Source organism: Scardinius erythrophthalmus, assembly GCF_964197995.2.
Source record: "Scardinius erythrophthalmus genome assembly, chromosome: 23".
NCBI classification, from domain to species: Eukaryota; Metazoa; Chordata; class Actinopteri; order Cypriniformes; family Leuciscidae; genus Scardinius; species Scardinius erythrophthalmus.
In genome coordinates, this window is record NC_138243.1 from 21,186,094 (window position 1) to 21,209,306 (window position 23,213).

The following is a 23,213-nucleotide window of genomic DNA, read 5'->3' on the forward strand; positions in this document are numbered from 1 at the left end:
ATTGTTTTTGCTCTCAATCCCAGGCACCAAAGAAGGCCAAGAAGAAGGAAGCTGCCAGCTCCAATGTGTTTAGCATGTTTGAGCAGTCACAGATACAGGAGTTTAAAGAGGTGGGTCATTTCGAGGATTCACTTACTTAAACATTTTATTTTAGCATATTTTTTGGTACTTACCTCTGTAAATCTGAATGCTTCTCTAGGCCTTCACCATCATGGACCAGAACAGAGATGGCTTTATTGACAAAAACGACCTGAGGGACACATTTGCTGCTCTGGGTGTGTGAAGCCTCACTAAATGCATGTATATAGTGTAAATACTGGAGATACTTAAAGGTGTTTATCCTATTGATCCAACAAGGGTATTGTTCTAAGGGTTACAGAGGCTCCTCTTTAGCCCCCTACTGAATGCTGTGAAGCCTAAATGTGATTATAGCACTGTAGATGCAAAACCATTCTATGAAACCATTGATAAATTCATATACAGCAGTGACATCTTTCTAATTTAATAATTGATTTCATTACAAATCATAATGTCAGCACAACAATTCAAGTACATTTAGTTATTTTTTCCCCTCAAAATTCTAAAACTTCTAAAAAGCAAAATATACCTAGGCTAATTATAATTTTCCCTGGCCCTGTAATCTAGTCTCATTCGTATTTTATTGCATTAAATATGTATGGTCTACTCCCACTACATTCGAACTATCAGAGGAAGTGGCACTCTGTATTAATGTATATCTCTGTATGTGCGTGTTTGGCAGGACGTCTCAATGTTGGCAACGATGAGCTTGATGAGATGCTAAAGGAAGCCTCCGGCCCCATTAACTTCACCGTCTTCCTCACCATGTTTGGAGAGAAGCTCAAAGGCAAGAATCAAATTTATCCGAATTGAAATGATAATCATGCTAATGAGGTGTAAATAGCAGCAGAACCCAGCAGACATCAGGCATGCTGCATACTGATATTGTATAGTTTAGCATCAGAAGCATAGATTTTGAATGCAACTTCCTCCAAAAATTACTCATATCTTTGTTAATTAAAGGGATAGTTCACCCAGTAATGAAAATTCTGTCATCATTTACTCACCCTCATGTTGTTCCAAACCTGTATGAATGTCTTTCTTCTGCTGAACACAAAAGTATTCTGTTTGAAGAATATGGGTAACCAAACAGTTGATAAAAATATGATAGAGAAAAAAAATACTATGGAAGTCAACTGTCGGGTTACTGACATTCTTCAAAATATCTGCTTTTGTGTTCAGCTGAAGAAATAAATTCATACATGTTTGGAACAAATTGAGGGCGAGTAAATGATGACAGAATTTTCATTATTGGGTGAACTATCCCTTTAAGCTTTTGACATGTATAAGAGTATATCTGATTCATTATAGTTACAGAATAATCTATAATCTGTCACCTTTCTGCGACTGACAGGTACAGACCCCGAGGAGACTATTCTCAATGCCTTTAAGATCTTCGACCCAGAGGGCACAGGAATCCTTAAAGGAGAAGAGTAAGTAAATCACTGACTTTAAAGTCCAAAGTCTCCTTGAAATGCACAGCATTTAATATATTTCTTTTGTTTCTCCTCACAGGATCAAATATCACCTTATGTCCCAGGCTGACAAATTTACTGAGGCTGAGGTAATATACTTTTCTGTCTTCTGAAATGCAAAGGCACAATTTGTCTGAGATGCTGATGATGAATTTTATATTTAATATTAAAATATATAAAAAATGCATTTTAATCAAGAACATTTTTACAAAATGTACCTAGGTAAACCAGATGTTCACAAACTTCCCCTTGGATGTGGCTGGCAACCTGGACTACAAAAACCTGTGCTACGTCATCACCCACGGAGAGGATAAGGAACAGGAGTAAAAATTACATTTCCGATGTTTCTCCATGTTTGTTCATGTCCCTTTGTGTGTTGTCTTCCTCTTAAGCTCTGTATCTGTGCCTTTTGTCAATAAAGAGATAAAAAAAACTGTTGTTGTTGGAGGGTTTAAACTTGCTAAAATACCATCCATCCATCCATCCATAAATAAGTAAATAAAAAAATGCTGTTTCCCATAAAAAATTTATTTAAAAAGTCAAAAATAAAAATACAAACAATCAGATTTTGGCTCTCAATAACGTAAAGTTTTACTGTGGGAAACTTTTTGGACAAACACTTCAGACATGGTTTCTTTCTTAACTCAACAACAAGAAAAAGCCCAAGATTCAGAAAGATTTTGTTCCCTCCTGAGGGGATTACAAAAGCTCAAGCGCAACAATAAGCTTAAAGCCACAATGGAGTGTTGAACGGTCCTCTGCGAACAAGGTCAACAGGGCCTTTTGTGTCTCTCTGGCTATTCACTACAACCCTATTTATAGCAGACCTGGGTGCGTTCTGCCATTTTGGGTTTTCAGCGAGTCAATGATAGGCTTTATGAATAAGAACAGGTGAGCAGAGGTGTAAACACAATTTATTGTGGTAGACGTTGCCCTTTCTATACAGGCAAAGGGCTAAATTTGGTTTTAAAGTTCTATTCTAGTGTATTTTTTTACGGTTGCTGTGAGCTTTGAGACTTGAAGTGTTTTCAAACAAAGCCCCTGCTAAGAGTGCTATATATACTTATGTGCATGAGGTCATCTTAGATCATTGATCAGAAAACAAAAAGAAAAAGACAAGAAAAATTGTGCCTTTTTAGTTTTCTGGAAAGTCTTTAAGACTATACTTTTTTTTAAATGACAATACAAATTTTTCAGCTTGATAAAATCATCATTCATGCTCATTAAGAAATGAATAGTGTAAAGAATGCTATTTTTTGTTTGTATAATCATGTAAATTACCCCAGATATCCTGCCAGTCCAAAATCCTCACTTTTACTATCATAAAAGGAAAAAAACTACAGTAAATACACACTTAAAGTCACTGAAAATTGATTCCAGTTACGTTCTTAATGCGTGTTTCTGTTCTTATTGTGAATGATTAATTGGTGCATGTTATTCAGTCTTACTTTTTATCATCTTTAATCAAGATCTAATAACTTGCTCTTACTATAAAATAACCTTTTTTTCTGCTGACATCACTTGGATACTTCTAACCAATAGCAAAATAGCTAATTAGTCATCATTTTAGCAAACTCACATTCAGGCTCTATTCTGTAAGTAATGCCCACTTTTCAACATCCAATCAATTCCTGATGGATAAAATAAAGGCCCGCCCTTGAAATACATCACATTACAGAAGATGAATGGATTGTGAATGTCAGTGAAAATGGTTTTCAGACAGATGATTACCATTAAACATAAAATACATAAAGTAAATAAAATAGAAAAGATCAGTGCCACTTTCATTATACTCATCAACACATACATTGAGTGATCTGTCCTTCAAAACAACAGACAGGAGATAAAGGTTTTGTGGTCACAAGTGTTTGCTATTCACTCTTCATACCCAACAGAGTCCGGCTACTCTCTGTCCGAAGTAAGAGGAGAGGAGGGTCTGGTGTCACCAACACTTTTAGCACTGCCTGTTAGCATGAAGTCTGCCAGGAGATCTATTCCAGAACCAGAGTCCAACAGAGTATCTGGGCAGAGTGATGAAACGAAAGAAACAAAAATAAAGGGAAAGAAGTTGCGTAACCATGCATGTGTCTAAAAATAAATAATTGGCTATATATTTATGGTCCTCTGATGTCAATTTTATACTTAAAAGCAATTCATCCTCATGCAACCTTAAAGTCATTATTAAATAATTGCTGCAGATGCTAACCTCTCTGGCAGCTGACAGCGTATGCCATGGGATACTAATGGCGCTCTGGAATCCAACTGAGTCTAGTTATATTATATTAATATTAATCCATAATTCTCACCATGAATGCCGATCATGTGTTCTAGAATGAGAACCCTCTCTGCCAAAATCTTCAGCGCTTCCCTCAACTGCTGCACCTGCAAGAAGGCTGAGCTTTAGCATGTGACAATAAATCATCATAACTAAACATACAAAACTATCTCATTTTTTGTGTGCATCATCCTTACCTCTCCTGGAGTCTCTCCCGGCTCACCTTTAGGACCTGGAACACCCTGCTCACAAAATGAATTTGATATACATGTATATATAATATTTTTTTAATTAAATTTAATTATCTTAATTATAAAAATGAAATGCATTGAAAAATAAATTCATTGATTTATGAATTGATTAAAAAGGATAATAAAACAAAAAATAAATAATTGTTATAAATATAAATGCAATCCAGAATGTGTGCTCACAGGCTGCCCTTGCTTTCCTGTTATTCCAAGTGGACCCTTTGGAAATAGAGTGATACAATCTAATTAGCCCAAATAAAAAACATTACATTTTTATCTAAAATGCAAAATGTATAAGATTAAGATGTAATTTCTGTCTTAATTGATGACTTACTCTTTCTCCTGGATCTCCTTTAGGTCCCCTGTCACCTGGTGTGCCTGAAAAGCTTATGTCAGCCTATGATGAATGTGAAATAATAAGTACACTGTGCCTTATACATCCATATGTATTGTTCATTTATTTATTTCCTCATTCAAACTGTAAATGCATACTATTTTAGAGCACATTTCATGTATAATCTGCAAGAACACTAAATATATCATTAACTCTTTCTATTTATCCTAAAATATATTCTAAATACATTCCATAATGATAAAAATGCCTTACATTTTTCCCCGGGGTACCTGGGTGTCCAGGTGGTCCGGCAGGCCCTGTTCAACACATATGGATAGAAGATTAAATGTGTGATGAAATAGGTGGGTGATACCAGGTGAAACTGTTATGTATGCTCTGATGTTCTGGCATACCTGGTGGACCAGGAGGGCCGGAGGGCCCTGGGGGTCCAAGGAAAGTCTGAAGGTCACGATAGGCAGCAAAGTCACCATCCGCATCTGAAACATGTAATGTAATGTAACTTCACTTGCAGAAAATGTGATTTGTGCAGCTGTACCGCTGTTCTGTTCAGTAGGATTTGCTGCTCAGGTTCTGTTTTGGGTTATCCGTACTTCACAGACAGCTAACAAATGACTCTGATTAACTGTTGACAGACAGAAGCCAACCAGACTCTTAAAGTGAGCCAGAGCTCTGAGAGGTTTAAAGCTGATACTACTCAAATGCTGCCATCTTATGGTCATTTTGAGAATAACATTTGAAAGGTTGCTGCTGTTACAAATCATTTACGTATTCAATTCCTTATTTTCTTTAACCCTGATTAATAATAGTGAAAATTCTGTCATTAATTACTCACCCTCATGTCGTTCCAAATCCGTAAGTCTTTCGGTCATCTTCGGAACACAAATGAAGATCTTTTTAATGAAATCTGAGAGCTTTCTGTCCCTCCATTGACAGCTACGCAACTACCACTTTGACGCTTCAAAAAGTTCATAAAGAGATTGTAAAGAGATCTCCTGAAGAGACACGATCACTTTATTTGATGAACAGATTTAATTTAGGCTTTTATTCAGAATTTATTAATTTATTCTTTTATTCATTTTATTTATAAAGATTCATCAACTCACACATCAGTTGTGGTAAACGGAAGCTTAAGCATATTCGCTTGACGTGTGAAAACCATTCTCGTATGTTACGCAGCACGTTTGAGCGTCCACAAGAACCAGTGAGGTTTGTTCTCGCACGTCAAGCAGGTTAGGTTGAACTTAAGGTTTATGTTCGCTGATCAGCGTAAATTAAATCTGTTCATCACATTAAGCGATCGAGTCTCTTCAGAAGATTTGGAATAAACTGCTCAATTCATATGGATTAGTTTTACAATCTCTTTATGAACATTTTGAAGCGTCAAATTGGTAGTTGCATTGCTGTCTATGGAAGGACAGAAAGCTCTCAGATTTCATTAAAAGATATTCATTTGTGTTCGGAAGATGAACGAAAGTCTTACAGGTTTGGAACGACATGAGGGTGAGTAATTACTGACAGAATTTTCATTTTTGGGTGAACTATCCCTTTAAAGTCATAAATGTCAAAATTTAGACAGTGAACCGCATGTTTAATGTGGACTGTTGTACTCACATTCGCCATGTTGTTTAGCCATTAGAGTGAAAACGTCTCCCCTAATGGAGAAGGGAGAGGGTGCAGCAGGCCCCGGCGGACCAGGAAGGCCTCTTTCTCCTGGAGGACCTCGCAGCCCTTGAGGTCCTATAGAGATCAAACGTAACCAGGGGAGCTGTGAAGCTAAGTGAAAATATTTGCTTTAATTTTCCCAGTCAAGCTAAAGAGCTAGTTCTTACCTCTAGGTCCCATAGGACCAGGTTTTCCAGAAAAGCCTATCTTTCCTAAAGGTCCAGGAGGACCAGGCGGACCTGGGAGCCCAACAGGTCCTGGTTGTCCTTTTGGTCCTGGGAAGACAATATAAAATATAAAACAAAAAGATTTAAAACTTATATTTATAAATATGTATGTATTTTATATATTTATATATAAAATAAATAAGAAAATAAAATAAAACATATGAAATTACACATCCTAAAGAACAATATGGTAAAACATATACATCATTTTTTCTTACCTGGTCGGCCAATGGCGTTGGGTGTTATTGGTGAGGGGTGTGCCCTGTCCACCTCATTATCAGCTGTTCTCTCAGGTGATTGGCTGGAAAGAGGGAGAGGGGGTGCCTCTGCATCTCTCAGTAACATTATCTGTTAAAAAAGAAAAACCACACTCTTACCATCTTAACTTAAATGTGACTGGTTAACACAAGAGATTACCTACATTTCTATTTTACCTGAGCTTCGATGACACTCAAGCGCTCTTTGACGTCAGCATAACCAGTACAGTTCATGCACTCTAAAGGGATGAATGCAAAAAAAAAAAAAAGTTAAGGTAACGTGTTATGACAGCAGAGAAAGGGAGATTTTTCACCATCAAAAATGATATAGCACAGAGTGAATGGATTAAGCAAATGCTATAAATCTCTCAGCCATCTGTTGAGTCATAAGTCAAATCTATGATCATTCAATCTAAAGATTGCTCCATTTTGCAATATTATAATTGCATACTAGTCAAAGTGGTAAACAGAACTGATCTGAATGAGGTTAGTGTGATGCTCTCACCATGAGCGTAACAGAGACACATTCATTCATACTGTCCTTAAAAATTCCAAGGATCCTTCCAGAGACTTGTAGTCCAAAAATGAAATCAATCCCAAAACCTCAGTGTGAAACCAACATATCAGTTGTATGCTCAGTGTTGTTTTGTGAACAACGAGAACTTGTTAGAGAGACACTAAATGAGTTCAATCACATCTTTGGTTGACATCCCTCCCTAGGGTAGGATAAGAAACAGGAAAACCAGACACTGGCCAGCCGTGGTTTTCCATATGCATGGAAACCTAGTGAAGGGAAATATCTCACTCTGGGTTTCCCCAAAATTCACCTTTCTCTAAGAGAGACACTCCTTACAGCACAGAGCGGGTCAGGAGCTGAAGACAACCGCAAGGTGCTGGACCTTTCTGTGGAGGAAGAGCAATCCTCCAAGACAGCAGAGTCTTGGGAATCATTTGGCATGAAATGAGACAATGATGAATGGCAGCTGATCTCTTAGTGCTGAAATTTTATATGTGAAATGCAATACACAGATAATGAGCTTAGAAATTAAACTTTAGAACAAAATGTAACAATATTTAAGACACAAAAACTGATTATGCTAAGCTGGGGAAGCTACTTTAATGTTAACACGAATTGCTGTTTGCAACCCATTTTTTACATATTATTTGAGGTTTGAGGTAAGCAAAAAAGTTTTAAAAACAAAATACTTTTATTCAGCATGGGCACATTAAATTGGTCAAAAGTGACATTATTTTTTTCATGATTTTATAAAGTTATATTGATAATAATAAATAAATGTTTGTAGAGCACCAAATCAGCATATTAGAATGTTTTCTGAAGGATCATGTGACACTGAAGACTGGAGTAATGATTCTGAAAATTCAGCTTTACCATTACAGGTATAATATTTTAAAATATATTAAAATAAAAAAACAGTTGCATTACAATGTTACGGTTTTTACTGTATTTTGACCAAATAAAGCATAAAAGACTTCTTTCAAAAACGTAAAAAATTCTTACCAAGCCCAGTGTTTGTTTCTCTGTGAAACTGAATGAGAAAAATTGTAGAACAGGCCTTGATTTCATCCATCAGGACCTAAATACAGCTAAAAACAAAGAAACTAACCACCTTCATTTTTGACTGGTTGAAACATAGTAAGGAATTGAAGATTAAATTTGGATTAAAAGACATAAAATACCAAAAATGCAGACCAGGACTCATTTTGAGACTCATTTGTGTACATTCAAATGGACCACTAAAATAAACCAGACTTCCACTACTTTAAAAACATCTAAACTACTGGAAAATGTGGGTGGCTAATAGACCAAATGGTTTTGCTAATTTTAGTTAGTACGCAGCACTTGGCAACAAAAAACTAAATTATCATAACATCATTACTTCTATTTTCTTCCAATGAGACATTGGAAGCTTTAGAACACTACAAGCTTTATCATCTGCTCTCAATTGACTTGACAAAGGCCACAAGCATGTCACAGTGTCATCAAAGAAACAGTTTGGATGCCAAACCTCATGAAGGGACATTAGCTCATTCCATGAAGCACAAAGGAACAAATTTGTCACTCCTCACCACAATATACACATCCAACGGTGCAGGAAAGTTGACGAAAGTCGAGGTGGAAGGCCATAAGGACTGCATTAAAGTGCAATGCTAACTGCATGCCTCCTATCTGAGGAAACACCCATGCTGGGAAACCCAAAGAATGCCATTCACTCTATATCAGTTATGCTAAAAGATTAAATATAAAACACTAGTTCTGTAATATTTACTTTGTAGGGACTCCATGGCACTCTATGAAGTTTGGCAGACTATGAAAACGTAGAATGTAATGTTCAGCTGTCTCTGACATGCCTGTTCTCTTTGTGCCTTGGCCGTAACGCAGGGCTCTGCTGGATACCGGACCGATCAGTGGACAAATGAACGTTGGGGTATTCTGGAAAAACACCCAACGGATCAGCTGTAAAGAAGAGCAGCACAATGGGATCTGCAGACACTGGACCGTTATGCTTTCTGCAGATGCGAGGGAAGGCTTAATCGGGCCTACATTTTTTTGGAACTAGCACAACGATTTTATTAAAACTGACATGGTTAATAAAGTTACGCAAACACGTGCCAGCGCAGACATCAGTGATGTATTGATGTACCCAACCAGAGTGCGACTCAAGAAGAAGAACAAATACACAAATCACACATGCAAGCTGACCACATTAAGACTCCACACCCATTAACAGCATTCTGGCAGAGACTGATGGGGTTTTCAGAGATTATGAAGACACAAGATACTCCTGCATGTCCTCCAGGGTGAATGCAGTGTATAAAGTGGTTTATTGGTAAAATGCGACGCAATGAATTTGTTTTATACAGAATTTTAATAAGCTGTATTGCCAGAACTAGATTGTGCGTCATTAACTTTTTTTCCATGCTAAATACAAGCAGACTTGTTAGTAATGAGCTTTAGTCTCTGTATCTGCCCTCAAACAAATACTTTAGGCACATGCATTGGAGGAAGGCCGGTAATTGCTTGCTATTCCTCTTTGGGATTCATTCGCTGGAAATTGTATCCCCCTAAAAGCGTATAGTATACAAGCAGACTAAACAAATCTAAATTCAATTCAGTTTAAAATGCACTGACACGTAATTGCAGGGGTCTGCTTTTGCTTATTTGGTTTGTGAAGCACCTACATAAATAACTACATTTACATTTGACATTTCATTTAATTCATAATATCACTGGGAGACGGGAGTTGCTCTCTAGTGACAATTGGAATAATGTTGAGAGACAAAGGATCTCTTACAGCTGTTGATTCCAGCTGCAACCACAACACCTTGCAGCTGTGCTGTCTTGCAATTGTTAAAATTGTAATGTTCATGTTTCTGATCTATTTGTAATATTGTTTTAGACTATTATGCATAGCCCATGTTGGTGACCATGTGGTACTTGGACACTCCAACTGGATCAGATGTGTTTCTTGGTCTGAAAAGTTGAATAAGAGTAATTTAATAAGAGTAATAATTTCCAGCAAAATAATCATTTTAATCATTTTGGTTTAGCCCTACTTTGTGATTATTTAGACATTTATATTCATGGTCAGTTTTGGGTGCAATGCATTACTAATTCATTTACTTTTCCTTTGAAAAAGTAAAGTAAGAGATTACTCTTAATTTTTCTGTAATTTAATTAGTTACTTCTGATGTAATTGCTTTAAACACTGTAGACTATAAAACAATTCTATATAAAACAATAGTGTATTTAGCATCAAAATGTAATGTCTAATGTTAAAATGTGTGTTTTAAATATAACCTTCTCCCTAGCCTGGCTAACGTCAGACCTCTTTCTCATTGAGACGTGGTCTGGGAACCACATGTTCATTTTCTCGTATTTGAGGCGTGGTTTACGAATGCCCAGAGCCATTTATTGGGCGCTACGAATGTCTATCAAATGCGCCAATCGTTTCAATTATACCAGATGACGTATGTAGAGCGACAGAAATTCGACGAGGAAGAAGACTAAATAAACTTGCGTTCTGAACTACTTAGAACACTATCTAAGGCTGCATCGAAAGGTAACTTCGCGTCTGCTGCCATGTTGGATCCATAGATATAAACAAACTGCTTCGGTGTGTCGCATAGACGTCGTCATCGTCTTGCTGCTCCCTCCCCGTTCTGTGATTGGTTCCCTTTTTGAGGGGAAAATCTGGTCCATGGTGTCCAGGCTGCCTAGCAGCGTGAATAAAATCGCGCTGCGCTCAAGGCAGCATGGGGAAACCCAGGCTACCTTCTCCCTTTAAATAGAGAGAATTATCATTTCAAAAAGAATTTATGCAATTTTATAAGAATTTAGTATTTATTAAAAGAGCAGTTTCATCCTTGTATTGTTCAACTGGTCGAGGTTGATATGGGATTTAGAAAGTAATAGGTAATGAGTAATGCAACACTTTTTGGAGAGAGTAATTCGTACAGTGATCTAATTTCACTGTTAATGTAATTAGCTAGTAATTAATTACTTTTTTAGAGTAACTTATCCAACACTGTTCATGGTGGAAATTACAGGGGGTTTTGGAGGTTCCCACCCCCATTTAAGTCTCAAACCCCAAAAGAAAGTCAAAACGAAGACAATAAAGATGGGCTTACTAAACAATAAATCATCACTAAAACTTAATATTCAATAAATATTTCTTAAACATTTTCAAAAGTAACCACAAAAAGTTCAATCACAAGTAAATCAGATCACAGAGCTACAAAGATGCAACATAGTACATTACATACATATACATCACTTATATTAATCTATAATATACTTTCATATAAATATACACTATAAGTCAAAAGTTTGGAATAATTAAGTTGTAGAATACTGTTTGGCTAAATAGAGACACTGCAGGCACCAAAAGACATTTTGAGTTGCTTAATGCTTAATTCTCACTGTACCCACACAGACGCTGATTAATGCAGACAATCACCAGATTACAGTATGTCACTTCTCAGGCACTGCACTACCCGCCAAACGCTGACATGTTCAGTCAGCGAAAACAAGCGCCAGCTAACAGCAACAGATGCTGACAAGGGTACTGAAAAACCCAAAGAACGTGTCCTGTTGCCATTGGTCATGAATGTGTCTGTTGGCGTTGGTCACTGTATAATTTGCACACTGATTATATTCACCATGCATTTATGAGATGGAGTTTTGGGTTCACAGCTTTTTTACAGTCTATGGTTCACAGTCTTTACAAGTTACCCTAATGAACAGGTAGAACGCATTGGCTTGTCCATCTGTGCTCCACCACAGAAATGAGATGACCTCACCCGCCACAGGCAGCTGAGGGGGCTGGAGCACACGCGTCCTCATCAATCATGAGATACCATACCACAGACATCCCATTTTCCCACAGCTAGGGGTACTGATCACAATCTCAATAAAGGAATTTCTAAAGCAGGTGATAGATTTGAAACTCTGCCAGGCCTTCTGGAAACCTGGTATGGGGGTAGTAAGAAAGACAGCTGGAGTAAACTACATAGATACAGATAAGACCCTGACCAGGGCATTATGGGAAGATCGAGTACCCAAGTAATTCTGCTGATGGGAATTGTTCCCATGAATGACTAATGCCTTTAGTCTAACAATCAGGGTTTGGTGGTTTTCAAACTGGAATCTAGGAACCCTCAGGGAGCCATAATATTATGTAGTACTGTTGATAACATGAATTATACTTATATTAAATTAACTGTTTAGTAAATGTACTATAAAAACACTCCAACTTTTTGTTTAGACTGTCATTTAGGGATCTAACTAACTCCGTCCCCCCAAACCACTGTTATGTGCAGCATGCATAAAAGTTAGACTAAATAAGTAAAAAAGTTGAGCTGCACCAAATGGTAAAAACAGTTGAGAGGTACGCAGGACATTTAAGGAGACAAGCAAGCATTTTGCTAAATGTATTTTTTTGAGCTGTTGAAGTTCTATGTTAAATTAAGATTAAATTAAGACTAAACATATTTATTGATCCTCAGGTAATCTATCTTTACTCTAACAGTGGGTAGAAAAACATACAGTACAATGTCTAAAGCCGTATTATGCAAATCAAAGTAAAAATTTCCCAGATAATAATTTGATTTGTTTTTAGAAGTTAGTTTTTGGAAACATGTTGTATTTCTACACTACCATTCAAAAGTCTTTTATGTTTCAAAGTTTTTAATGCTCACCAAGGCTCTTATTTGATCAAAAAGGGATTTATTTGATTAAAACAGTAATACTGTGAAATATTAATAACATTTTTAAAAGCTGTTTTCTATTTTAATATATTTCCCTGATGATAAAGCTGAATTTTCAGCATCATTACTCAGTATTAAGTGACACGTGATCCTTCAGAAATCGTTCTAACATGCTGATTTAGAGATCATGAAACTTTTGATTGTTAGTGTACATCACAAAAAGCTCAAAAACCTCTGAATTAGGAGATATCAATTACATTTTTTACATCAAATACAAAAACATAACAGTAGATTTTTGATGTGTTGCATGCTATCTCTGGGAGTTCCTCTCTAGTGACAATTGGAATACCGTTATGGGACAAAGGATCTCTTACAGCTGTCGATCCCAGCTGCAACCATCCTCCCACACCTCAACAGCTTTGCACTCTTGCATTCCTTGACGTCTACTCATTCTTAATCAGACATGAAGCTATACTTTTCACATAGTTAAACACAACTGATCAGAATATCCAAGTCTTTGACATACTTATATAGAAATTGAATGAGATCAAGAGAAGAACTGGCCTCAATATACAAAGAATCCATAAAAGAACAAAACGAGGGAGGGACAGCAACAAAAAGTCCAGCATTTTGCTGACTAATCTGATGGATGGGAAATATTTCTTTGTCTGGGATGCATTAATGAACAAACAACTTCATCACACTGGTATCTTTTAATACAAGGCACATGAATTTTCGACACTGTACATTCCTGAATGACTAAACATCACTAATGTGGTTCAACATAACCACATATAGTCACACAATTCTCAATAACTGTCAAAGTGATATGAATAAACATCTAAAGCACAATTCCAGGGGAGAATGAATCAGTTTAAGTTTCTTATCGCATTTCTGTTTATATATTTAGCTGGATTGTTCACTCGTACATTTGGCTTGTTCCTACAACCAAGGTCTGATTACTGCCTGATGGCAACAGCTTGCTAGTAAATGGTTCACCGAATGAATAAATACATGGACATGAAATGTACATCATGAAACATGCCCTAGATGGATGTGTTTGACCATTCATGTCTTGTGTCTTTCACATGACACTGCGTTCAGAAAACTTGAATTTCTTTCCATTCCACTGCCCGCATCTTTACATTTTCAATGCATTCCACGTTTTTCATTTGCATTCCACTGCAATGGACGGCTGGTTTTAAAATCTTCCCGGTCTACAGACATTTATTGACATTCGCTTCATGATAACTTTAGTTAACTCTACAATAAGTAAATCCACTTCTTCACCAGCTAATTACTCTTCGACAGCAATGCAATAGAAATATACAGAGCTATCGCGAAAACGAAAGTTCAAAAACAAAATTCTAAAGATGGCTGTGCGCTTGGGTCCATTCCTTGCATTATTTTCCCATTCCACATTTCCCATAATTTCCCATTGCATTTGATTCATGTGTCATGTGTGAATCGCCCATTTAGAGCCTCGTAATAGATAAAGCACCCTTTCCACACACTTTTCTTTAAGAAGAGTACATTATAAAATTATACTAAGTGTAATTTTACCCTTGGATTAAAATATGGGGTTTCTAATACAGCTGCTGTTGGAGCAAATGGGAATGCAATAAAATAATTATAATGGCTATATTTGCAATGGTCATCGACCCATGTACAAGTTCACCCTGCTTTAGTTTAAAACGTTCCAAACCCGGAAATGTAAAAAAGGTTTTTAATGACTGAAATCAGACACGGCATTCTTCTTTAGGCCTCATTACACACAATAAATGGAAATATTGGGATTTCACACGACTGACTTTGACCTAACTTGAGCTGTTTGACTACGAGTCACAATCCAAAGTCCAAAAATATGTTCTTAAATAAACCAAACACAGTGGGGCCTGAGACCCAGGGGATTGACAGCCTCAGGCTGAAGCTATGAGCCCAATGGAGAGGGATAAAAGGGAGGAGGAAGGAGAAAGGAGAGAGGGATGGGGAATGAAGATTTCTGATTTATTCACATGTCAGAGATCGTGGCGCCCTTGGATTTGACCCAAACTAAATCATCCACATCTCAAAGGGGATGATCTGAAAAGAGACACCGCAGACGGGCCAGTGTGTCTGCTGTGGGGGGGAGGAGGTTCATTAAACCAGCATCCAGAAAAACATGGGAATGTGTGTCATGGGTCAATTATTCTTATTGGATCAAAATTATTTGGACTATTGTGACCTCTACCACATCTAACTGTGTTGTGTCAAACAAATTAAAATGAATCAAAAGCATTGACTCATTTCCTTAATTCAAAATATTTTCTTCCAGCTATTTATTTTAGTTTAATTAAAATGTATTTACCAATATATGCAAAGACCCAGAGCTGTGCTGGTTTTGATTATGATTATCACTCTAGGAGTAAAGTGTGTAAGTAACTGTACCAATATGACATGACATTGACATTAGACAGGGTTACCAGAGTCCCTTTCACACAGTGCGTTGATCCCGAGAAATTTCCGTAAAATTGCTAGAGTGCCTTCTGCGTGAACGCAAACACGTACCGGGATTGATGCCGGGATCGATGCCGGGATGGGGACCTAGTGACATTATCGGGATCAGTCCCGGAATCCGCCCTGTGTGAACAAAAGCTTGGACCAATGCCATAAGGGGTGTGTCGTAGTGATGACGCACGTGCCATTTCTACAACCTATGCTACAGCATATGGGGAACGAGCCACTCGCAAACCCAGTCGCACTACTGGGGAGTATGGACTCGTCTTTGTGTAGAAATGACGAAGAGGAGTTATCAGTAGAACTGACATCTGACAGGAGTTACCACATCCTGATGTCACGTGTCTTTATGGGATCTTTACGGGATGTGTGTGAACGCACTCAGAGATTCCGGAAAATCACTGGCAGTGTGAATGAACCAAAATCAACATAATCCATGTATTTTCCGGAATCTCTGTGTGAAAGGGGCTCAGGTAAAATACATACAGATCTTTGTGTTTATACCCACAAAATGTTAAGAAAAGGATGCATTGGCAGTAGACTTCCAAAGAACCTGTCTCAGATACTCCTCCTAAAATTCCTTAGGATAAATACAAATAGAATCACATCAGATCTTGGAAGAATATAAGAAATATATTTATATTGAGACATATTGACTTTTGATTGCAGATTTTTGTGTCATGGCAAATCTGAGCATACTTTGTGACATGGCCAATCCAAAATGGATTTTCTCCAAGTTAATATATGCCAGTATAAGAATGTTTTGCACTGAAGTGTGTGGTGCTCATATAGAGAGAGGGGAAATACATTCAGTGGAAATATTATTGACACTTTCCCTTTTTCTACCAGATGATTGATTCCCACAGTCAGACCAGCTGTTGTCACTCACATTCACACCCTCAAACTGAATGTAAAGGATCTGTCCTTGTTGCTAAGAGACTAAAATTTGAAAAAGAACCACCCACTAAGACACACCAAGCCAAGTGTAAGTGGTGTTTGCCCGTGCAAAACTCTTGCTCGATGCTTGGGTGGTTTCTGGGTGGTTTCAATGTGGTTGCTTGCTTACACAAATCAAAAGGGTCCAACCACAAATTCACTGTGATAATGTTATGATTTTCTTGGCACACCTAATAAATGTTATCCAACAGCTAACAATTCTTTTCTCACACAGACATTCAAATGCTTCAGTAATACTTCAGTGAACTTGAGATTGGTGAGAAATGATCTCCCTCACCCTCTCTGCAGTCTTCCCCATGGAATCCCGGACAGCATCGCCATTCCAGAGAAGTGATTTTCCTGTAGGTCACTCTGTACACAGGTCTCACCAGAGTTCTGTAGCTGGGAAAATACAGAAAAGCAAAGCATCATCGTTAGTGAATGTGAGAGTAAACAGTAGAGTATAATCCAGTTTATACCATGAGATCATTTCTTTTCTCTGTACCTGATGAGGTTCGCACATGGTCCAGGCCATCGGCAACTCTGAAACAGTCGCTGCACAACAGTCTCTGTCCCATTTTGTGTCTGACATGAAACTGTCTTCTGTACTGTGTACTGGCACCGGTTCCTTATTCGTTCCATGATGAATAAACAATAATAATGACAAAGACCAGACCAATCAGTATCCAGCAATGTCAAATGTAATAGAAAAAAAATCATGGAGAAATGAATGCCATTGAAATCATGGAAATTTAGAGCATTAGGTAGAGAGTGATAAAAGTCTTCCAAAAATTCCTTTTCACAAAACTCATGGCATTGCAAAACAAACAAGCATGTGACTTCAGTAGTTTTAGTGCCATAATGTTTCTTCATGAAGCTCCTTCACTTCAAAAGCGAAATGAAATACAGCACAGTGGACTGAGGGTCCTCAGAGAGACCCTCTCAGTGGCACAAGCATATCTTTTTTCCTTTACCACGGGAGACTGAATGATTTATTCTCTCCCGACATTCATTTAACACCCGAAGGGTCTTGAAAAGCACTAAAAAAAAAACCTGGAAAACTTCCTTTCTGATATGTCTCAGGTGATTCAAAATATCCCAGGATTGTGACCGTTTTGTCTTTCATGTCATTGTTCTTCTTTGTTTCACAGGACAGATTGTGATGAGTCGTGACCGGACCACAGACGCACATGAAGCTCTACACGTCTAGACTAAAGAGCTCAACCTCAACCGCATGTCAAACCACAAATTATTTTGCCACATCTGTTGGGAAAAAGAACTATTAATTTTTAAGATAAATACTTTTGGCTTTGGTTTGTTTTGTGCTTTTACTGGGAATTCAATCAGGGGTCCACATGAGTCTTCACAGATGTATTTAGGATAGATAGATAGATAGATAGATAGATAGATAGATAGATAGATAGATAGATAGATAGATAGATAGATAGATAGATAGATAGATAGATAGATAGATAGAACAACAAACAGAATGACAGAACAAATAGATAGACAGATGATAGATAGATAGATAGATAGATAGATAGATAGATAGATAGATAGATAGATAGATGTACACTGTAAAATGATTTTTCAAAGTCGTAAATAAAACAATTATTGAAGTACGTTTTACAAGAAATTACTATTTCATTCTTTCTACTTAAAACTACTTTTCTACTTTCTACTAAAAACTACTACTACTTTTTCTAAATGTCATGTTTAATTCAATGTTTCATTGTAATTATTTGTGAAATACTAGCATTTTCTGAGTGAAAACTGTCATAAATAAATCCTACACCAGTTTTTTTTTTCTTCAGTGTAGGTTATTTAGCTTCAAAAATGTATTTATATGTAGCCTACACATTACATATATATCCAGAAAAGTTGTAGGCCACATAAACAGTTGTGAATAATATTTCTAAAAAGTAAAATATTGTTCGATTAGATAATAATAGAAATGCTCGACTAATCTAAGTTTATTAAAGCTTGACTGTTATAACTCGAGTTCATTGACCTTAATCCATCATCCTGCAATATACTAAGGCTTTAAATCAATCAGTCTGATAACCCAGTGATGCTCCAGCTGGTTAGTAAATCTCTTTCTCTAATGTTACACACATGAAGTCGCAGAGTTTACCTGTTGAGTGTGTTTGCTCCAGTGTTGTGTTCGGACACTGTGCGCTGCAGTCTCACTGGAACCTGATAAATAGTTGCTGAGGCTTTAAAAGGACGAAACGACAACATGAAAATACAAAGAAGTTTCCAAAATCCCTCACGCATGGTCCGACGTCTAACGACTCTTTGCGTATTCCCTGCGCTTTATCTGATGTTGTCCTGCTCAGACAAGTTGTGTTAAACGTCTGAGTGAGTTATTGAGAGACCTGACGGAGGAGAGACGAGACAGTCAAAATGCTATCCGCTCTTCTGGAGTAAAACACTGGCTGTGTCTCATAACATATTTGGCTGACTATCTAGTATCTACTAGCCTACATCATAGTTAGCGTGGCCAAAAAATGCTGCAGGGGTTTGTGACATCCAAAACGCCGTCTAGTTATGAATTAAGGTACTGTATAATGTAAATGGCAAAATAAATACAGAGAAAACAACTAGAGGAGAAACATAACATGGAAAGATATTTCATCATTAAATACAATGCTGATACTTAAATAAATAAATAATAATAATAATAATAAAACTGATGGGCAAAAATAATATTTAATAGTTCGGATTTAAAATGTGTAATGGGGCTTTAGCGCCACCCGCTGGTCAACCACTTTTTAATACCACAGATCTTGAATCTCCTACACTAAAGTTTGGTTCTTTTCTCTTAAAGACTTTTGTAATGTTTTTGAAGAAGTTTCGTATGCTCACCAAGGCTGAAAATACAGTAAACATTATTTCAATTCAAAATAACTTCTATTTACATGTATTTTAAAATGTAATTAATTCCAGTGATGGCAAAGCTGAATTTTCAGCATCATTACTCCAGTCTTCAGTGTCACATGATCTTTCAGAAATCATTCTAATATGATGATTTGATGCTCAAGAATTTTTTTTTTTGTAGAATTTTTTCTTAATACTTTTGTGGAAAGCGTGATATATATATAATCGTATAAATCGTATAGATCCCAAACTTTTGAACAGTAGTGTATATTGTTATTGATTTAAAAGAATAATGACAAAAATTAAGTTTCTTGAAATGAATGTCTAATATTTTAATAATATTTGCTTCAAATAACAATATGGCTGCTTCATCAACCTCAATGTGCCCACTAGACAAAAACCATTCCTATAAAATTTTATGAATAAGACCAACATACTAAATAACTTCTTTCAATGTATGTGTTACATTGAGACAAATTAGTAAATGTTCAATTAATGAAAAAAACGAGAGCTGGAAGGGTGCTTCTTTAACAATTGGAGGCACTAAATACCCTGAGACCAGAATCTACAAACAGAAAATCTAGATATCATTCACATCTTTTGAATCATAGCTTAAACATTCATTTCAATCTGCATGTAAACTCACAGAATTTGATTGAAGACCTTCTGCATGTTAAGTCATTGTATTTATTAAAAGAGAATGGTGTGGTCTAATGAGATTATTTGTGCATAAAGCGTGATGTATTCAATTATATTTCAAGTACCCTTGTTATATAACTCACTATTTGTCTTTGTTTTGAAATACATTTTCTTCAATAATGGCTAAGCCTTCAGTCAACATGAGATTATTTTATGGCTTTCTTTTTTATCAAGCATCACATTCCACTGACTACAACATAAAACTATTATAACTGTAACAGCAATTTCAACAAGAAGGGCTTTAAAGTGAGAGAACTGCTCTCCCGGTAAACAGGAATGTCCAGTTAATAGTCTGGCTTCTTTTGATTTTGGCTTATAAACCTATGAAATAATGCTTAATTTATGTCACGTCCGAATTCTACTGCGAGATCTTTACAACATGACCAGAATTGAAACCTATTCGGTGTTTTCTGGGAACAAGAGTTAAAAAGGGAAGGCCAAGATTTGTAAATCTTAAATGTTGCAAAGCTATTCCATGCGATAATAAATATAGTGCTTTCTCGATGTCTGGTCCGTATTGTGTCTTTTGCAGCAGTTCTAGGAAGGTCAGTGATCAGTCTGGCTGATTATCAATGCCCAGTGTACAGTGTGTGTGTGCCTGTGTGTGTGTGTTAGCTCAGAGGGGCTGCCTGGATGACCGAGACCTGCTCGGTACAAATTCTTTTAAGTGGTGGGGCTCCACAACTGTCCTCATCCTCCTGCACCTGGAAAAAAGGAACAATCACTAGCTGACACAGAAAGTGGTTGCGTTGAGAATAAAACCAAATTAAAAAATGTAAAAAAAGATTGAATTTGAAGGCAAGCAAGGCCCACAACCCAAGGCAGAAGAACTGTCCTTGCATTCATGCTTTATTATCAACCTCTGGCTAGTTTTGTACCTGAGCAGTGAGGGGAAGGAGATCTTCTTTGATCAGTGTTGGCGGCTCATCTGCAATCTCACTTGACTGCAGCAGCGGTTCTAGAAATAAAAAGTTAACATGTTGAAAGTGGGTCAACTGACTCAAAGATCTCAGTGAACTTTGTATTTTTAGAAGATAAGAGCGCAACACATTTGTTCAGAACAAATCAGCATGACACAAAGAGGGAAAACAACTTACAGTGCAATCTAAATAAGGTTTATAAAAGCTTCAGGGTTAATGAAACACTGAATATACCTTTGAAAATGAGTCATTTATTTATTAATAATATAATATGAGTAATGAATCTCTCAGAGATTAACATTAAACTAACATTTAAATATTGAAAAATAATATGAAATTGTAAATTACAAAGTAGAATAATATAATATAATGAGTCTCTCAGCTCTGAGGTCAACATTAAACTTAATGAAAAATGCAAGCTATGAGTCTCACCTTCCATGATTTCCTGGCCGAGGGTGGGCGGCAGTGGGTCATCTGTATGATAGTCTAGACTCTGAGGTGCAGGACTGACCGGCTCACTGGGCGGTAGACTGGAGTTATTGCTGCTGTCTGCAGCTATTTTATGCTGGTAGGAGTCGAGAGAACTCTGGTTGCTGTTGTCATCTGAGAAGGCAGGAGGCAACCAAGAGAAGATTTGAATTTGACATGAAGGAACAACATGAGGGTGAGCAAACAATGACAGAATTGTAATTTTTGTGCGATTAAAACTTGCATCTGTTCACCTTGAAAATCTAATAGTACAGAACAGGCGTTATCAGACGCCTCCTCCGTGGGAAAATTCTTCCGTTGCATTTCTCCACCCACAGACACTTTGCTCTTGTCCTTCTAAAAGACATCGGGTAACAGATACAGTAAATACTGCAGAGTTTCAGATTATATTTTCATCTACATGTATGAAATGGAAACAACATATTTTTTTACATGCATTTAGCTTATCCAGATGACATGAAGGTACAATTAAAACCAAGAGAAAAGAACATCTCAGATGTGTCGTACCTCCTTTGTGTCCACCACAGGAACCCATTTAAATATTCTTAATGATGTATCACCAACTGTGACCCATTTCTTCTCCCTGAAATGGAGCAATTGTGTAACAGGTTTCCTATATACATGACTTGAAAAGCACAAGTTTCCATGTTAAAAACGCAACCATGCAGAAAAAAACACTTATCAAGTTTCCAGATGGAGAAAGTTTTGGCTCATCTAAGAGCTGTTTTTTTGGGACATGGGATTACAAGGTCCATTTGTTAATGAGATGACCCCTATCAAATATCCCCATTTATTTCAATAACAAAAGTGCTTCGTTTTGTTGGGCTAAAGCCTTACTGGGTGTGCTTGAATTACTCTTTTGCACAGTAAATGTATAATAGATTATATAAACTAGTAAAAAACAAACAATAAAATCAGTTAGCTATTATAGGTTACTGACAGTCCCTACATGCTACACTTTTTCATCACATGAAGAAAGCTTTTAAAAACCTTAAGTCCCGCCTCTTTTTGCCACTTGTCTCTTGAGAAAATAAAGACAAGTGCGCTGACATTGGCTGTCTCTTTTGTCAATCAAACAGCATCCTCTTATCAAACTCCTCCTCCTTTCCGACTGAAGTTTCTCTTTTGAAAAACATTTCTCTTTCAAAGTGTCTTGACGTCGCCCGTTATACTCACCATCTCCGTACTCTCTCGATGGCTGCCATCACTTTCTTAATGTCATCTTTAGCGCGACTTCGGGTCTCTGCGCGGACCGAACGACCCGACATTTCTGAATGTTATCGGTACTCTTACTGGAATCGTGTCGGTCTCGCAGTCTGGCTGCACAAATCTCGCATCGCGAGAACTCATACTTTCCAGAGCTTCTTGACAGGTCCCACCTACTTACATAGGGCACAGGTGGCTGCTGTTTTTATTTTATTTATTTTTTAACATTTTATTATTAACTTTATTATAGTCATTATAATCATATCCAGTGAGTCAACGACCGAATGGCCAAATCATCCTTTAAGGATTATACTTGTTTATAACCTAAATGCTTTCATTTAACTCTAAATAGGGTTATAGTACCTTTCAAAATAAAAGTCTTCGGGGGCTGTTTTTTTTATAGCTGAATTAAGATATTAAAATTAGTGTTGCAATTCTTAACAGTTAATAACATTTAATAAAAAGTTAACAGTTTATTATTTCTATTCATTACTTTACAATTATTTAAATATACCTTTTAATGATTTAATTCTTACAAAACTTTGCAGCTGACAAGTTCCTTAAAAGGTGCTGTATAACAATTATTTGATTCTAAAATATTCCTATCCCTGTTCAATATGCAGAGAATCGCAAGTAGGCAAAATGATAAAGTCAAACATAATGAAGTTCAAATGCAAAACAGTGACTACATTTAGTCAAATTTGAGGTATGAGATAATAATCTGCCCTTTGACAGGCAGACAGCTAGCTATGCTCATTTAGAGAAATAAGGAGGATGAAAAT

At 36.8% G+C, this 23,213-nt stretch overlaps 3 protein-coding genes across 3 annotated transcripts in view; 1 reads left to right on the top strand and 2 right to left on the bottom strand.

The window, feature by feature from the left end:
- myl10 (myosin, light chain 10, regulatory) overlaps positions 1-1,986 on the top strand; it is a 2,551-nt gene extending 565 nt beyond the window's left edge. The window contains exons 2-7 of the mRNA XM_081353545.1: positions 24-110; positions 200-275; positions 761-865; positions 1,433-1,511; positions 1,594-1,642; positions 1,776-1,986. Coding sequence (XP_081209671.1) covers positions 24-110; positions 200-275; positions 761-865; positions 1,433-1,511; positions 1,594-1,642; positions 1,776-1,880 — 501 coding nt within the window. The 3' untranslated portion in view covers positions 1,881-1,986. The remainder of the gene's footprint in view (positions 1-23; positions 111-199; positions 276-760; positions 866-1,432; positions 1,512-1,593; positions 1,643-1,775) is intronic.
- Positions 1,987-2,060: 74 nt separating this feature from the next.
- Positions 2,061-18,679, bottom strand: col26a1 (collagen, type XXVI, alpha 1). The gene is made up of 14 exons (XM_081353739.1): positions 18,372-18,679; positions 16,743-16,865; positions 16,536-16,639; positions 6,755-6,816; positions 6,539-6,668; positions 6,261-6,368; positions 6,043-6,168; positions 4,824-4,907; positions 4,684-4,727; positions 4,411-4,473; positions 4,260-4,295; positions 4,026-4,070; positions 3,860-3,935; positions 2,061-3,574 (listed from the first exon to the last, which is right to left on the bottom strand). Exons 1-14 carry the CDS (start codon positions 18,512-18,514, stop codon positions 3,456-3,458), a joined length of 1,263 nt encoding a protein of 420 aa, XP_081209865.1. The 5' UTR covers positions 18,515-18,679; the 3' UTR covers positions 2,061-3,455.
- A 252-nt stretch (positions 18,680-18,931) lies between these two features.
- bcl7ba (BAF chromatin remodeling complex subunit BCL7B a) lies at positions 18,932-22,588 on the bottom strand. Its single transcript, XM_081355247.1, has 6 exons — positions 22,402-22,588; positions 21,733-21,808; positions 21,459-21,561; positions 21,169-21,339; positions 20,695-20,774; positions 18,932-20,520 (listed from the first exon to the last, which is right to left on the bottom strand). The coding sequence occupies exons 1-6, from the start codon at positions 22,491-22,493 to the stop codon at positions 20,428-20,430; spliced, it is 615 nt and encodes a 204-aa protein (XP_081211373.1). The 5' UTR covers positions 22,494-22,588; the 3' UTR covers positions 18,932-20,427.
- Positions 22,589-23,213: the final 625 nt, after the last annotated feature.

Bases quoted from the DNA above. Each gene is read 5' to 3' on its own strand.
- bcl7ba (XM_081355247.1), bottom strand. From the start codon at position 22,493: ATGTCGGGTCGTTCGGTCCGCGCAGAGACCCGAAGTCGCGCTAAAGAT. The intron at 21,809-22,401 runs GTGAGTATAACG...GCTCCATTTCAG, and splicing joins ATCGAGAGAGTACGGAGATG to GGAGAAGAAATGGGTCACAG. The intron at 21,562-21,732 runs GTACGACACATC...GATGTCTTTTAG, and splicing joins CTGTGGTGGACACAAAGGAG to AAGGACAAGAGCAAAGTGTC.
- col26a1 (XM_081353739.1), bottom strand. From the start codon at position 18,514: ATGCGTGAGGGATTTTGGAAACTTCTTTGTATTTTCATGTTGTCGTTT. The intron at 6,817-16,535 runs GTGAGGGAGATC...TCATCCCTTTAG, and splicing joins TGGGGAAGACTGCAGAGAGG to AGTGCATGAACTGTACTGGT. The intron at 6,669-6,754 runs GTAAAATAGAAA...CTTTTTTAACAG, and splicing joins TGAGTGTCATCGAAGCTCAG to ATAATGTTACTGAGAGATGC.